This window comes from Anabrus simplex, chromosome 9 (assembly GCF_040414725.1).
Source record: "Anabrus simplex isolate iqAnaSimp1 chromosome 9, ASM4041472v1, whole genome shotgun sequence".
Lineage (NCBI taxonomy): Eukaryota > Metazoa > Arthropoda > Insecta > Orthoptera > Tettigoniidae > Anabrus > Anabrus simplex.
In genome coordinates, this window is record NC_090273.1 from 77,114,431 (window position 1) to 77,131,290 (window position 16,860).

General features: G+C 39.2%; 1 protein-coding gene across 1 annotated transcript in view; it reads right to left on the reverse strand.

Moving 5' to 3' along the window:
• 7B2 (Secretogranin_V domain-containing protein 7B2) overlaps positions 1–16,860 on the reverse strand; it is a 114,505-nt gene that overhangs the window by 35,268 nt on the left and 62,377 nt on the right. Inside the window, exons 2-4 of the mRNA XM_067153483.2 lie at positions 16,384–16,519; positions 6,903–7,006; positions 3,039–3,208 (exon numbers count right to left, since the gene is read on the reverse strand). Coding sequence (XP_067009584.1) covers positions 3,039–3,208; positions 6,903–7,006; positions 16,384–16,455 — 346 coding nt within the window. The 5' untranslated portion in view covers positions 16,456–16,519. The remainder of the gene's footprint in view (positions 1–3,038; positions 3,209–6,902; positions 7,007–16,383; positions 16,520–16,860) is intronic.

Here is a 16,860-nt window from a genome sequence, read left to right on the forward strand (position 1 = left end):
GAGATTCGAACCCACTATTTCCCGGATGCAAGCTCACAGCTGCGCGCCTCTAACCACACGAGCAACTCGGCCTGTATCTCGCCCTGTATACTATCATGTAATTGCCTTCTCCCCATACTCAAAATAGTAAAGGAAACAACATTTTACCGTACTGTAATTATTTCGCACACTTGTCCGGCTCCATGGCTAAATGGTTAGCATGCTGGCCTTTGGTCACAGGGGTCCCGGGTTCGATTCCCAGCAGGGTCGGGAATTTTAACCATCATTGGTTAATTTTGCTGGCATGGGGACTGGGTGTTTGTGTTGTCTTCATCATCATTTCATCCTCATCACAACGCGTAGGTTGCCTACTGGCATCAAATCGAAAGACCTGCACCTGGCGATCCGAACTTGTCCTTGGACATTCCCTGCACTAAAAGCCATACGCCATTTCATTTCATTTTTGCACACTCTTTCATTAGAAATAATCTATAATTGTTTGAACCAAATACATTACAGACAATACTGGACACTTTCGTATTCTCCCGTACTAAACTGAGAGACATGTTGATAGTGGCGTACCTGGCGGCCCGACCTTAAACATCACGCGGCAAGATTGAAACTACTAAAGTTACATGTTAAAACTGATAGTAATAATCAAAGTAAATAATGAATTTTGCTTTCTTTTACTATGAGAGTTGAATGTTGATAATGTTAGAAAAGATGAATCTCAGTAATAATTTTGTTTTGTCCGAATCCTTGGCTGAATGGTCAGCATTGAGGCTTTTGGTTCAGAAGGTCCTGGATTTGATTCCTGGCTAGATAGGGGATTTTAATCACGTGTAATTAATTCTTCTGGCTCGGAGACTGGGTGTTTGTGTTTGTTCCAACACATTTCTCTTCATATTCAGACAATGCACTACACTTCCAACCATCACAGAAACATGCAATAGTGATTACTAGGCCTCGGATTTTTAGGTGCTTAAATGTTATTTTAGCTGCCTGAAATAGACTCTCAAACAGGTTCTAAAATATTTTTAGGCAACTACAGTTTTACGTATTTTAATAGGCATCAATTAAAGACCATGTTTATTTTGCTAAATTGATAGTAACTCGTTAGGGGCAAATATAAAACAAGTCTCACCTCTTTGCTGCAAACGTCACAGAATATCATTTTACCACCCGATGTGAAATGGAAAACTCCTGTAACCACTTTTTAATTATATTTTTAATTCATAGTGTATAGTGCACTACCATACTCAGTTTCAAGGCCATCCTGCTGCAATCAATGTTTTGCGATATCTCGCAAAGTGGCACGTATTCTCTATAGTGTATTTGGTTGAACTCTGCTTCACAGTATTGTAACCACAGATAGTCAGAGAGGTTATGAATCAGCGATCATCAGACTTAACCGTGTCGAATTTTTTTTTCTGCCTGTGGTTCCATACCCATCTACACCAAAAATGGAATCTGCATTCCCGTCTCAAGAAATCTGTTACCATCACCATGTTGACTATGTATAGGTTAATCCATTTCCAACAGACAAACATCGCACACAGCACAGTACATCATAAGTTCGTAATACCTTCATTAATCTGGGACAGGAGGATCATGTTTACGACTCTGGTAGCTTAGTGAACTGTTCGCTGCTTCAAATAACATTAATGTTGATGTTTTATTACTGCATAACTGTACGTATACACCTCTTATATCTATCATAGCAACACACACAAAAAAACAAAAAATGTCTCTGCATGAGTCAAACATAGTATGTTGACCATCATCATCATCATCATCATCATCATCATCATCATCAACATTTCTTCACTCCAGCAAACCAGGTGCGGTTGTGTATGAACCTTCTCCAGTTTGTCCTATCCATCCACAGATGCTGCTCATATATGCGACGCCATTTCACATCTCTCATTTCAAGGTCCTTCAATATCTGTTTTTCCCGAACATCATGAGGTCATATAGATGTTGATTCCCATTGGGAATCTGAAATATTTGTCCTGAATGAGCAAATTTATAATACCAATATAAATGGTCCGTTATTGGACATTATAAATTTTCCAGCTAGCTCATTCTTGGTTGCCAGCGTTTCGCCCTCGTGTGCTAGGGTGGGGCGAAACGCTGGCAACCAAGAATGAGCTAGCTGGAAAATTTATAATGTCCAATAACGGACCATTTATATTGGTATTACATCATGAGGTCTTCATCTTGGTCTCTTCCCCGGAACATTGTGGTCAAAGTATGTTCAAGGAGTCCTGTGAGGGTCTCTTCACTTCTAGAGTCTCCAACAAGCTTCTTTCCAATCCAAGCTGTTACCAGATATCCACATTCCTTATTTCATCCATTTTTGTTTTTTGTAGACAAGAACAGAGGAACTTATTTTCTGTTACCTGAAGACGACTGACTCTTTGTTGGTCCAGTAAGTGTTTCTGCTTCCAGGCCACACATATCAATATAGGTAGTAGATATATTTTGTACAAGCTGATCTTGGCAACTAACGGAAATGTTTCATCCCAAAGTATTTGACGTACAGTGTGATAGAGTTTGGAAGCTTTCTGTATTCTGTTTATAATCTCTTTATGTATGGTATTGTCTGATGACAGAACACTACCTAAATACTGGAAGTTGTCTACAATATCCATCTCTTCATCTCCAACTTTTAGATGAACAGTTGGAGAGTTTCTACTTATCACCAAGCTAACTGTCGTCTGTCTTTGTTTTGCTGATTTTGAGACCTAAGGTTGTAAAAGCTTCATGCCAGAGATCTAGTCTAGTTTGTACTTTTGCTTCTGTCTCTTCCCATACCATTATATCATCAGCAAAAGTCAGACATTAGTTGTTGGATCCTTTCTTTTAACCACTTTAAAAACTTCATCCATTATGATTATGAAGAGAAGTGGTGTATGAAATTAAAATATTGCACACAACAGCCACTGAAGTTATGAGTTTAAGCTACTCATTTCAAAATTCAATCCTCACTGCAAACATCTCACTCGTAACATCAAAACATAATTTTCCATGGCTGTTGCATAAACTAAATTTCTTACCTGCCATGTACTGATGTCCCCAGAGGGAGCTGTGCTGGAGATACTCTTGATCTCTGATGCTGGGATTAGGATTGCCTAGATCAAGACGATCATAATCAATGGGGAAGGCTTGCTCCTCGGGCTCCAAGTCTTTGATGGTGCGTCCAGGCATCAGTGCACCCAATGGGAGTCTAAAATATTTAAATATGTCATTGTTCAAAGATACTATATGAATGTTTTAATAATACTTGATCTTTAGTGTTTAAAATAGTGCAGTTTATTTCATATCTGATGATATGTTTTTATAACATTGTGTAATGTTTTAAATCAGGGATCAGGCCTTTCCTTGTGGCATGAGAAGTTATTTTGAAAATTACATTTATTAATTAATTTGCCAAAAATGGTGAGCTTTGGTTTAATGCTGTTGAGAAAGAAATATCACAAGTTGAAATGATTTTTCTGTCAGTAATAAAATCAATGGAACCATGTATAGATTAATTTCTATCATTGCATTATCCCCGAGTTGATCCATCCCTTCACTAGGCAGAATAAACTTGTTCACTGGCTCTGTGGAATGCATTTTCACTTTTACTGTTTAAGTTTTAGTTTAAATTTTATGCTACATATCTTTTAGTTATTCCTTAGGACTGATGACCTAGATGTTAGACCTCTTTAAACAAGAAGCATCATCATCCATTAATCCTTTATACTCATGCTAGAGGTGTGAAAATTATTAGACCCAAAGAAAATGCCAATTCTATTGCCTTAGTTTTTGCCCACGCTTGTTCCATTGAACCCCCTATCTTTTAGTCAAAAATTCATCTTACTTACTAAACTTCGTGAAATACTCTATTATTCATAATTTTTTAAATATTACATTGAGATTAAATATTTCTGTTTTGTCTGTTGCTAATCCTACAACATCATTTTCCAAGAGTTCCAAGAGTAAATAGTATTATCTACGCACTTTTTAGTGATAGATTTGTGTACGGGTTAGAGGAGTAAGGAGGGAGCTCTCCCGGTTCCATTAGTACTGCCAACTGAATGGAAATGAAATCTGAATTGAATCAGTAATATGATCGATCGATATGAATTTTCAAAACCTTTGTTATCTTAAGCCAGCAACTGTGTCACACACACATTATATAATGTTATATACCATTTTTCGATGCGAATCTTATTGCTAGAGTGAATTCTATAGTTTGGCTTTGCTGTGCAAATAACAACAGTACTAGTACATAAAGTGTACGCCGGGTGTCGCACAGCGATGCATAAGCGATTCAGAGTTTATGTTTCAAAGGTTGCCAGTACGAATCTCGAAGATTGCCGAGGTCGACCGATTCAGCACTAGGGTGTTAATCTATCGCCAAAAAGTGCGCAGATAATACAAAGCACAGTGAATTATACCAGCGCTCAGGTAAAGCAAAATATCACAGAACCACTTCATATAATTCCATTGTATCTAATTAGACTCAAAAGATAAATTAAAAATCCTCAACATTGGAATTTAATATTGATAAATGAGTCTATTGACTATAATATTGTTACTAATGTAATTGAAAGAAAATGTAACTTGTGTTCTATAATTGACTTTAAACAGACAATAAGTAACACATAAAGGAGCTCCACTGCAGCACAAAAGGAATTTATAGTTAGATAAGTTAGAGGTAATGCGACAATTGAAATTTTCAAAAATTACTGTTGAGTCTAATAATTTTCACCCCTCTGCATTTTAGTGAAACAAATTTTTAATTTCCAATTTTAATTTGAAATCCAATTGTTTTTCATAACTTCTACCTAACAGTATTTTAGGGATTCAGGTGAAGCTAAAATAAGTCACTTTGCTTACTAAAATACCAGTACAGTCTTGGGAAAGCTGGTGGTACATGATGAAGCAAAATAAGTTACATAAGTTTATTGTTTTAAAAAAATATTAAGTTGAGAAATGTACTTGTAACTTTTAATTTATTTTATTTTCGTAATTTGCCATATTGTCTCATTCAAGAAATTCCAATAATGTTTGTAGTCCACCACTCAGTTTTGGCCCATTGGCCATTTTGAAGCAGGGAAGGAACACCTGCTATAGGTCTATGAGGGTTTCCATAACTGGAAAATTAATTAATGCTAATAAAGGCACTATTCTTGACTGTCTGATTTACATTTATTGGTAGATCAATTCCAGGTCCATCCCCTTGGCTGAGTGGTTTGGCATAGCGGCCTTCGCCCTTTGGTTCACAGGCCCCCCAGGTTTGATTCCTGGCTGGTGACCCAAATCACACAGCTACTTGCTCAGTTTTATGTACTCTTAAATGCTAATCAATTGCAGCCTTGAGCATAAAAGGTAAAAAGCCTCAACCAACTACGCAACCTAAATGCAACTTGTAAATTCTCTTGATCTTCTCTACACACAATTGACTTATCTACAACACACATTAAAACCAACTCGGCAGTTATGATGATCATTTGACAACTTCCATTTAGACGCTGCTCTTAGATTGTCCTCACTTCTCAGTGTTCTAACTTCAAACATGTCTTACGATGACCTTGTTGTTCTTGTTTTCAGGCATGTCCCATCTAGGTTAATATTGCTGTTTATTGCAAAATCACACCAAACCCCATGGCCTACCAAGCAACTGCTGCTCAGCCTGAAGGCCTGCAGATTACAAGGTGTTGTGTGGTCAGTATGACGAATCCTCTCGGCCATTATTCTTTGCTTTCTAGACCAGGGCTATTTGTTGCATAAGGTTTATATTTACACTTTGTTCTTAAGTTCTCTACACTGCAAGGACCAAAATAGGGTAGATATTCTAATATATGTTGAACAGAACAACATGTTTGTTACATTTTGGAAGGCACAAGACTTCAGTAACTCACTTCCATGATACATTATGATGTCTGAATAATATTGTTTGGGTGTTTGATTATTTATCTCCTACTGAGCGAGTTGGACATGCGGTTAGGGGCGCGCAGCTGTGAACTTGCATCCAGGAGATATTTAGCAGCCCTGAAGATGGTTTTCCATGGTTTCACATTTTCGCACCAGGCAAAAATACTGGGACTGTACCTTAATTAAGGCCATGGATGCTTCCTTCCCACTCCTAGCCCTTTCCTATCCCAACACTGCCAAAACTCAAAACTCGTCCCGTGGTTAACAACGCCACACTTAAGATTTTCAGCTCTACAAAGTGATCAAGACTTATTTAAATATTTGTAAACGTTTTTCACCTTCTCTTTTTCAATTGACTAGCAAGTCCTCAACTTGTGTAAATATTTTGAGAATGACTTTCTCCTTAAGCATCATGATACTTTATATTTTATCTAACCATTGTTATTTCATTTTTAACAGTCAATAGATTGTATTTTAACATGTGTATATCTTTGTTTGTTTATTTGCCCAGTTTTGGCTGATGATGACACCAAACAAAGTGTTGCATATAATTTGAAAGAACAAACTGTTTTTGGGAAGTTTAACACTATTGAAAACCATAATGAGGACATCAAATAATATTCTGGGCTTTTCGAAAATGTCATTCAAATTCAGGTTAAAATATTGGTCTAACAACTGCAACAGTTCGTATATAGGAAAAACTAGCAGGAATTTTAAGATTAGGTATGCAGAACATCTTAATGCAATCAGGTGTAACAGGTTTTCTGCAGTAGGTCAGCACATACATGTCTATAAACACAAATTTAATAGAACAGATCATGACTTAGCAATATTGAACACGTTGAGTAAAGGCAACAAAGGTTTGGTGCAATGGAAAGCAGATTGTAAAACTGTATGTATCTTCTAACTGCTAGACTACATTCATATATTTAAACCACTGAATGAAAAGGAATTTAAAAGAGAATAGAACAGAAAGTACTTAATAAAGCAAGTATTACCTGTTTGAGTCAGGAAAATCAAGGTAGGCATCAGCCGCATCAGCAAGATCCTTTCCCATGCGGTCAACGACTTCACGCAGGAGGGCATCTGTCAGGAAGGGCTCCTACAAAACCAGTGTTAATGATGAATGTCTGTACACTCGGTACTTCACAGGAAAGGTACAGGGGAAAAGCAAATTGGAGTAAAAGTGGATTTATATACTAACGTAAGCATGTCTGAATGTCAAGTACTGCATTCCAATACATTGAAATATGGGAATAACCATACCAGTTCACTCAGAATTTAAATAGGAAATGAAATATACAGAGAAAAACTTAATTAAAGTCCATGATACAGAGGTTTGAAAGGTACCGGTATCTATGTGCTTTGTAAAATACTGTAAGGAATAAGATTCCTGTACCTAAAGTACCGTACATGTTGTACTAATGCTTAATTAAGTACCTTATGTTGTAATTTTTCAACCGAATGCTGTGTGTTACTTGTTTCTTCATATGTAATTATGTTCCTACTGTTCCTACCTTGATCCTCAGGCTCAGTGGGACTTTTATAGTAATAAATAAATAAATCATGACGTCTTAAGGACCTGAAAATCTCTTTGTTTTTTCCTTTAACAACAATCGCCACAATAAAGCAAAACAAAGACATCTCCATACAGGTCATGTTGGTCCCTGAATGAGTGATATAAGAGGAATGGGTTTTTTTCTTTTACTAGCACTATAACGTCACACTAACACATCAAAGGTTTTCAGAGACGCAAGAATGGGAGAGGGCTAGGAATGAAAAGGTAGCACCGTGGCTTTAATTAAGGCCCTGCATTTGTCTGGTGTGAAAATGGACAAACATCTTCAGGACTGCCAACAGTGGGGTTTAAACCCACTATCTCCCAAATAATGGATACTGGCCGCACTTAAGCGGCTGCAGCTATCGAGCTTGGTTCGGTATTATTATTATTATTATTATTATCATCGAAATGGACTTTCAACATATTAGGTCGTGTTACGTACATTTAGTACGTGTTGAAAAGATATTAAGTACAGAACAAAAATGGCCAACCAGAGACCAGTGGGATCCGAACCCACAACCTCTCGATTTTGCGTCGGTTGCTCTACCAATTGAGCTATGGTGGTCTAGGTCATCTTTGTTCTGTTGGAAATGATCCAAGCTACAGGTCTGGCACTTACTGCCATCACACTGTAGAGTGGGAAATCGGGAGGTTGTGGGTTCGGATCCCACTGGTGTCCGGTTGGCCATTTTTGTTCTGTACTTAACATCTCTTCAACACGTACTAAATGTATGTAATACGACCTAACATGTTGAAAGTCCATTTCGATTACAATGCGGTCATGAAAATTCAATATTCATTATTATTATTATTATTATTATTATTATTATTATTATTATTATTATTATTATTATTATTATTATTATTATTATTATTGGTTTAGCGTCCTACTAGCTGCTTTTACAATTTTCAGAGACGCTGAAGTGTCGGAAATTCTGCCCAGCAGGTGTTCTTTTTACGTGCCGGTAAATTTATTGACACGGGACTGGCAGATTTGAGCATCTTCAAATACCACCGGATAGAGCCAGGATCGAACCCGCCATCTTGGGCTCAGAAAGCCAGTGCCGTCTCAGCCCAGCGAAAAATACACTTACAAGTTACCTAGCCCAATCGACCCCTTTACAAACTCGCGATTTGTCACCAACTTCTGTGATATATTGACTACCGACGATGTTCTCCGACTCGTTGGCTGAATGGTCAGCGTACTTGCCTTCGGTTCAGAGGGTCGCGGGTTCGATTCCCGGCCGGGACGGGGATTTTAATCCTCATTGGTTAATTCCATTGGCCCGGGGCTGGGTGTTTGTACTGTCCCTAACATCCGTGCAACTCACATACCACGCATAACACTATCCTCCACCACAATAACACGCAGTTACCTACACATGGCAGATGCCGCCCACGCTCATCGGAAGGTCTGTCTTAACAATGGCTGCACTCGGTTAGAAATAGCCACACGAAATTATTATTATTATTATTATTATTATTATTATTATTATTATTATTATTATTATTACCTACGATGTTGTGACCTTGTGTCGTGTCGGTAGACAGATTTCAAAACAAAGAAACGCATCTGACATTTACCTGTGTAGCAGTCTACACATCTTTACTGCTGTTCTTCCAAAGTACAGTAATTAATGACGATTAACAAAGTAAATATTGCTGCGGTAGCTTTCTATTTCATTCAAAATGAATGTGACAACGCTTAATACCGAGCAAGCGGCCGCGCGGTTTGGGTTACATCTTGCATTGGGGAGATAGTGGGTTCGACCTCAACTGTCGTCAGCCCTGAAGATGATTTTCCGTGGTTTCCCATTTTCACACTAGCCAAATGCTGAACCCAGGTCCTTCCGGCCAAACAAAGAGCCACGGTTAGGCAGCATGCTGAAACAGTACAAGTATTTACTAATTATACAATGGGACATGATATTTGATTGGAAACCATGTCTGTAATGTCCTTTCTTTCCACCTTCAACCTCTATCAGTATTTGATTATTGCTCAATTCCCCAATCCAATTACCTACATGTGCAATATAATGCACTCATGAGTATTACCAATTACACCCTTGTAATAACAGCTCTCAATCTACTTGCACCGGTTCAGTGATTCAGGATAATTAGATCACCTCAGAAACCTATATTAATCTGCATACCACCTTTGTTTGGTACTAGGAAATGTTTGTCTTGGTCTGATGAACTTTCGAGGGCATTTAAGCTTAACTACGCTTCAGATATCACAGAAATGCTGCATTTACTGTATATTGCTGTACCTACGTACTTGGAGATAATCTTGCTTCAAACCGGTGGTTTCCAAACTTGCTTTGACTTTCACGGCGCCCTTGCTAAATTAGAGTATTCTATGATGCCCTAGATCAAAACACCCACACATATGCGTATAGGCTATCCCCATAACTTACAATAAAACTCAACGTTTGTCTCTGCATTGGTGTTCACTTATAACTAGATAACCGCTGAATGGATTTTTGAACGGTTTTCGCTGTTGCCAAGAGGATATCCCGGAGAGGATTTCTGTATATAAAATATTGAACTATGATGGAAGGTTGTCGATCAGTTAAGATTTCTGCGAAACAAATCGCAGAAAATGACGCCACGGAAACAGTTTCTCAGCTACGCTACTCAGACTGTTGAAGATATTCGCCAACTACTTTATATGCGCAGGAATTGCAGAGCATAAAAATTTCTACAAAAATGTCCGTGGTACCAAATGTCTGTCTTTAAAAGTTCGTCCAGGCGACAGTTAAAGGTTTATGTGTGAGTATAAAATGCTCTACGAAAATGTCTGTGATACCACATGTGTATAAAAAAGCCCTCAACTAAACAGCTATATTTTGCATGACCCACGTGTACTAAATTAGTTTACGAATCTCTGTTTTAAGAGGACCTCCCAGTCCTATCTAAACAATGTAAATTGAAGTCTTCTTGAAAACCCGTTTCCTGAAAAACCATAACAGTTACATAACTTACACAAAATTTTCTGGCATTGAATTACAGCCCTGAGAGGGCATAATGAACCTTAGAGAATAGTAGAATTATTGTTTAGATACTTTAATGTTGAAAACAGTTTTAGCAGGCAAAGTAGGGGGCCCTTCAACTGTGCCGAAAGTTGAAGGGCTAAAGGGCCCGGAAAGTTTTCAAATTGTGAGTCTCGGGGTATTCAGCCCGAAGGCTGGTTTGATCCTCTACAGCTCCACCAAAAGCTATCATAGCCACAGCCTAGGCTTCACTGAAGAGGAATACTAGGGAAATGAGGAGTGAGGTAGTTTCCCGTTGAACTTTTGATAACAGGCCAGCTGAAAAATGAGCACGCCATTCTGCGAAAAGTGAAAAGCGTCTGGATTCTACAGTTGTATTGTTGAGAGTACTAAGCATGCTCATCCATATTTAAGAACTGTTGTTATTACCACAGTGAGTTTCTCTTATCAGTTGGCCAGCAGACGCGCCCAACTCATCTGCCTCCCGTTAACCCATCACTCCCCGCTCTGCGGCATAGCAACAAGGGAAACATTTCGCTCACTTTATCCGTGCATGACATGAGATAACAATTAAGAACATAAGCTTGTAGCTTATGACAGGAGATGTTGGAAATGTTCTCCTCCTGCATCCACACATTTCTGGAATCGTCTCAGGAAACTCCGATCGTCTCAGGAAACTCCGATTCATGCGCATAAGTTCGTCTTCCGTAACGGAGCCAACATTTTCGTAGCCCGATATGCTGAGCTCTTCGAAACCCCAGCATCTTGTCCAAGTCGTCTTAGGGATTTTGTAGGCGTATGTTCTAATCTTTCTGCGATTTCATGCACTTTTTCCTCGTTAAGCACACTTTTTTTTTAACACTTCGCTTCTAATCGAGTAAAGAACCAGTTCCTCTCAATTTGTTTACGAGTTTCCGCGCGGTGGAGGGCGAACACATGGAAATTGTGTTACAAATCGCCTAACGACTTCTCTGCAAGACTCTGTTTTCACATAATCATCGTACATAAATACCCTTTTCTCTACCGTGTACACATGTGGAGGCATTATGAGAAGTATACCCCGAAGTAACACTTCACATCTCAAGAACAGTTGGAGTGACAGATCAACTCTTATATTGCTGTCATAATTTTCTTGTCAGTTTCAATAGAACTTCAGGGCTGCCGACGTTTATCAGACATCAGCCATGAGAGTGTGGGGTGATATGAACATCGTACCCGATATTGTAAATAAATCGCAGGCAGAAATTCAGTGCTCGAAGTTTGTTTCTTCTCTTGTCATGTCAACTAAAACAACGTCACAATAATCAAGAATAGGGAGAATGAGGGTCTGTATTACATAGTTTGGCCTGTAGCTCAAATGGAAATACATCCCTCTGCCGTTTAAGAGGGTGAAGAACTCCAAAAATCTTTTTACGTATTTCTTTCGTGTGATCAGACCAATCAACTGTTTCATTCATCATTACTCCGGGATTTGTAACCGTTTTATTGTAGGGAATAATGTTACCATTCAGTAGTATAGGCGGGATTGCGACAGTGTTTGAGCAGCTCAGTCATTTTCGTGATCCAATTATAATTGTCTGAGATTTTTTGCAGTTTAGTATAAGAGAGCTTCGTTGTGCATATACAATGAGTCGTCGGAGGTCCCTGTTAATATCTTGTCTTGCAGTGTCGAAATATTTGAAGATCGTCAGCACAGAGGTCATGTGTGTTATTTCCTGTCACAGATGGTATGTCATTGATATAAATACAGAAAATTAGGGGCCGTAGAACACTGCCCTGTGGGGCAAAACTAAGTTTCATTTTCCATTTAGAGGCCTTGTCGTTTACTGCTACACGCTGTTGACGGTTACTCAAATAAGAACTAAAAACCTTAAGCGCGGCCAGGTCGGAATTTAGCAGCTCCATTTTCTTTATCATAGTCGGAATTACTATAGTGTCAAAGGCGCTACTGAAGTCAAGAAGGATAAGTATAGTGAGCAGTCGTTTGTCCATAGCGTTTCTAATGTCTTCAGTAACCTTCAAAAGTGCTGTTGCGGTACTGTCACCCTTCTCATATCCAGACTGCAAAGGGTCCAAAAGAGCATTTTCATTTAGGTATTCCAGAACTTCCTCGTATACTAAAAGTTCAAAGTCTTTAGAAAGCGCAGGGAGTACGGACATAGGGCGATAGTCAGAGGGTGATTGTGGGTTTAAACTCTTAGGTACCGATATAATATTGGCTGTTTTCCAGACAGTAGGGAAAGTTCCGTTTAGTAAACAGTAGTTCATTATGTGCATCAGTATAGGCAAGATAGCACCCATAATGTTATGTATAAAAGTAATAGGAATATCATCTACACCTGTAGTCTCTGATTTAATCGAGTACAAAGCCTGATTTTCTGTGACACTGTGAAATGTGAATGGTGGATTGGCTGGAGAGGAGGGCGGTGAGTCAGTGCAGTTAATTTGGTAGGTTGAATATTTATTCTACTAAAGTAATCGTTCAGTTCGTCAAGTGGAATGTGAGGAGTTGTCTGTCTCTGTTGATGTTTTCCTATTCCCAGAGCTCTAAGTTGGTCCCATGCGCGATTAGAATTTAAGTTGTTAGCTAAATTTCGGAAATATATATTTTTTTAAATTATTTCTAATTAACTGCTTTGTGCGATTTCTTAAGATGCGGTTAGATTCGAATCTGTGTCATCTAGGGTTTGTTTGTAATGTCGAAATAACGAGTCACGATGGGCCATCATTCTCTTGCTTTCATCTCTAGCCATGGACAAGAATGATGAGAAACCTGTATTCGACGCGCGTGTGTGTGTATCTTTGCCGCATTATTTGTATAAAATGTCACTTCTTTATTGCTTATCACATGACCATTATTATAATAACATGACCGTATTTATTCTAAACCAGAATATTGCATCCTTACTCAAACTGTTTATTCTTGCATTCATTTCACTTGTACTCGGAATATATGAAAAGCTGCAGTTATGTTGGGATAGGAGTAACAGACGTAGCCGGAGAGGAGGGGGAAAGGTTTCGTCCAAGGAGTCCAGATACCCCAGGAGTTTTATCGAATGTACTTTTATTAAGCATTTTATATATAATGTAGGTACATTAATATTAGCTTCCGGAGTCCGACTCATACGCTGAATGATCAGTGTTGAGGCGTTCGGTTTAGAGGGTCCCGGGTTCGATTCCCCGCTGGGTCGGGGAGTTCAATCACGTCTGATTAATTCTTCTGGCTGGGGACTGGGTGTTTGTCCCAACATATTCATATTCAGACAACATACTACACTACCAACCACCAAAGAAACACACAACACTGATTACATCCCTCTATATAGGGTTGCGTCGGGAAGGTCATCCGGCCGTAAAACAGGACCAAATCCACATGTGCGAAACAGTTCACGCACGCGACCCCACACATGTGGGAAAAGTGGGAGAAGCAGAAGAAGAAGATTACTTAATTTTTTGCTAGTTTTACGTCGCACCGACACAGATAGGTCTTACGGCGACGATGGGACAGGAAAGGGCTAGGAGTGGGAAGGAAGCGGCCGTGGCCTTAATTAAGGTACAGCCCCAGCATTTGCCTGGTGTGAAAATGGGAAACCACGGAAAACCATTTTCAGGGCTGCCGACAGTGGGATTCGAACCTACTATCTCCCGAATACTGGATACTGGCCGCACTTAAGCGACTACAGCTATCGAGCTCGGTGCAGAAGATTACTATTAGCTTCCGGAATCCGCTCGAATCCACGACTCTTACTTGGATCCAAGGACACTCATTTACTTTTTAGGTATTCTACACCACCTAAATGATGGAAGTTTGGACACCTATCAAAATAAAGTTCTGGATGAATGCCCACCCCCCCAAATGAAATCCTGGCTACCTACTGGCTGGCGCCATCTCTCAGTGAAACCGGCAAAGACTTATGCATACACCTGGTACACGTTGCGCTATAGATATGATGTGCACGATTCCACCCGCCATTGGGACTGTCACCAATCAGTTAAGCGAACCCGAAAACTATACGTGAAATACTCCCGACAAACCACGAGTCAACGACTGACCACTCAGTTATGTAGACTACAGCGAAGAGACGTCATACCACGCGGTGCATGCGCCCTTTAGCATTCCCGCCACGCATATTGCCAGCTGTGAAACAGCAGGTGGTCTTAAAGCAAATACAGTAGACACAATACGCGACATTCTGCGAGATATCGAGGGACAGCGATTAGAGCTCTATCTAGCGGAGTGACCTGAGAGTTACTGATTCTGTCATAAGAGCACGTGTTTTTGTTTGTGAAGTTTCGGGGGTTATTTATGAGTTTGCATTAAGTTGACATAATTAAATAGCAGCGTGTGTCATTCCTTTATATCTCCTGCCAATATCAGTGGAAAGATATGTGCTGCGTTTGGCTGCAATAACCATGAAGTGCAGAAGGATTCGCGGTCTTTCTTCCGTTTCCCTCGTGACAAGAAAATGTAAGTAAATACTCTGTTTGCGTATATGTTTTTCCAGTTACAAAGATATTTTTATAGAAGGCCTACTTCCTAAGCTTCTGACCTGCGCGATCCATATTTTAACTGGCTTAAAATATAATAAGCTTATTTTATTGGTTTAGTGCAGCAATTAACCTTCAATACCGATGTGTTGTTGTAGGTGTGATCTGTGGGTTTTGATTTAATTCAGGTAAATGCACATGCATATGTGTGTGGCTGGTTGTGTTCCAAGTTACCCCATTTGAAATGCCGTAATGCATTGTCAAGCACTGAAGAAAATATGGATGATTTAAGAAATGTGATGATGATGATGATGATGATGATGATGATGATGCAAATTTGCTTCACCCTAATGTAATGGCAAGTATTACTTACATGGAAATTTTGAATGTTTTTGCGGCTAAATTTATATATTCTCTTTCTGTTAGCAGGCTTCAAGTTAAAAGGAAAATTGTCCAGCTCTTGAATGTAAATTCATTGAATCATGTGTGTAAGGAATGTGCCGATATTTTTATTGACAAGTGTCCTAATGTGATGTACAATGCTTTTAAATGAGAAAAAAAAAAAAAGACAAATCTAGCCGTGAAAGTTGAGGCGGGTATGCTAAAGCTAAAAAGTGTAAGGGTGTATCCTACCTGAAGGCAGGTCCGAACCTCCGCAGAGGTGTGCCTGAGCCGGAGTTTACGTACGGTAGGGCGGCCAGTTCCTTTCCACTCCTCCATTCCCTTACCCCCACCAACAGCACATGGCAACCCATCCAAATCTTGACCACGCCCAATGTTGCTTAACTTCGGATATCTCACGGGATCCGGTCTTTTAACACGGCTACGGCCGTTGGCAAAGCTTAAAAAAAAGTAATATATAAATGAAAAATCAAACCCTTTCACAGCAGTCCATTTCATATCTTGATTATATGTCTAATTTCAGTCTTTAAATAATAACCTCTTAAATAATTCTTCATTCATGTATCCAGAATTGTTTTATCAACTTTGAAGTTAATATTTTAGCAACACTTTCTTTCTAGACGTAATTTATTTATCCATTTCCGAATATACATTTCCATTGATATTTGAATTTAGCGCGAATTTTCAGATCACGCCACTAGGAGCACCACTTGCGAATTGTCTCCCATTTTAACAAGGATAAATCCGGGGGTGTCGCGTATTGTCTCTACTGTATTTGCTTAAAGTACTGGCAAACGTTTTGGCCAATCAGAATGCTACATTTTCCTTTAATCATTTACAAATATACGGCAAGAAATTTTTATGCTTTTAAAGACACACTGCAAATCTAGAGGCTAAGAGCTTTCGTCAGAATGCTGTACGATGTCTATCGGTTCAGCCGTTCTCTCAAACTCGCGGTAACAATAATCAGCCTACAGTGTTTTAAATATATAGATACATAACATAACAATATACTCACTCTAACGGTTCACTTACCTTGCTGTGAGGCATGTAGGCCATGGCGCTTACTATAAGCGCAGCCATTGTCAAGAGGCTTAACTGCCCCATGATGAGGCCGGTGGCTAGCCGAAGGGACCCTCTTGAGTAACGGTGGCCTATGCAGGAACTGAAACTGAAACAGAAACTGAAATTAGCCATAAAATACTACAGAAATCATATATTTGAAAGTACTGAAGAACAGGGGCGAAGCGTCAGGGGAGACAGGGTAGACAGCGTGTACCCTTAACATTTTGTGAACGAAATACTGTCTAGTTAATTAAATTATTTTTAGAACGTTAGTTATTTTCACATTCATGACATTATCGTATTCCCCGCTTTATTTATTTTCGTCTCACTTCGGCAATGTCAAGGCTCGCGTCAGTTACACGAAGCACGTAGGCGAAAGTAGACGCTGTCCATTCTGTGTATAATTCCTTTAATGTAGTTAATTTGAATTTATTTTATTATAAGACA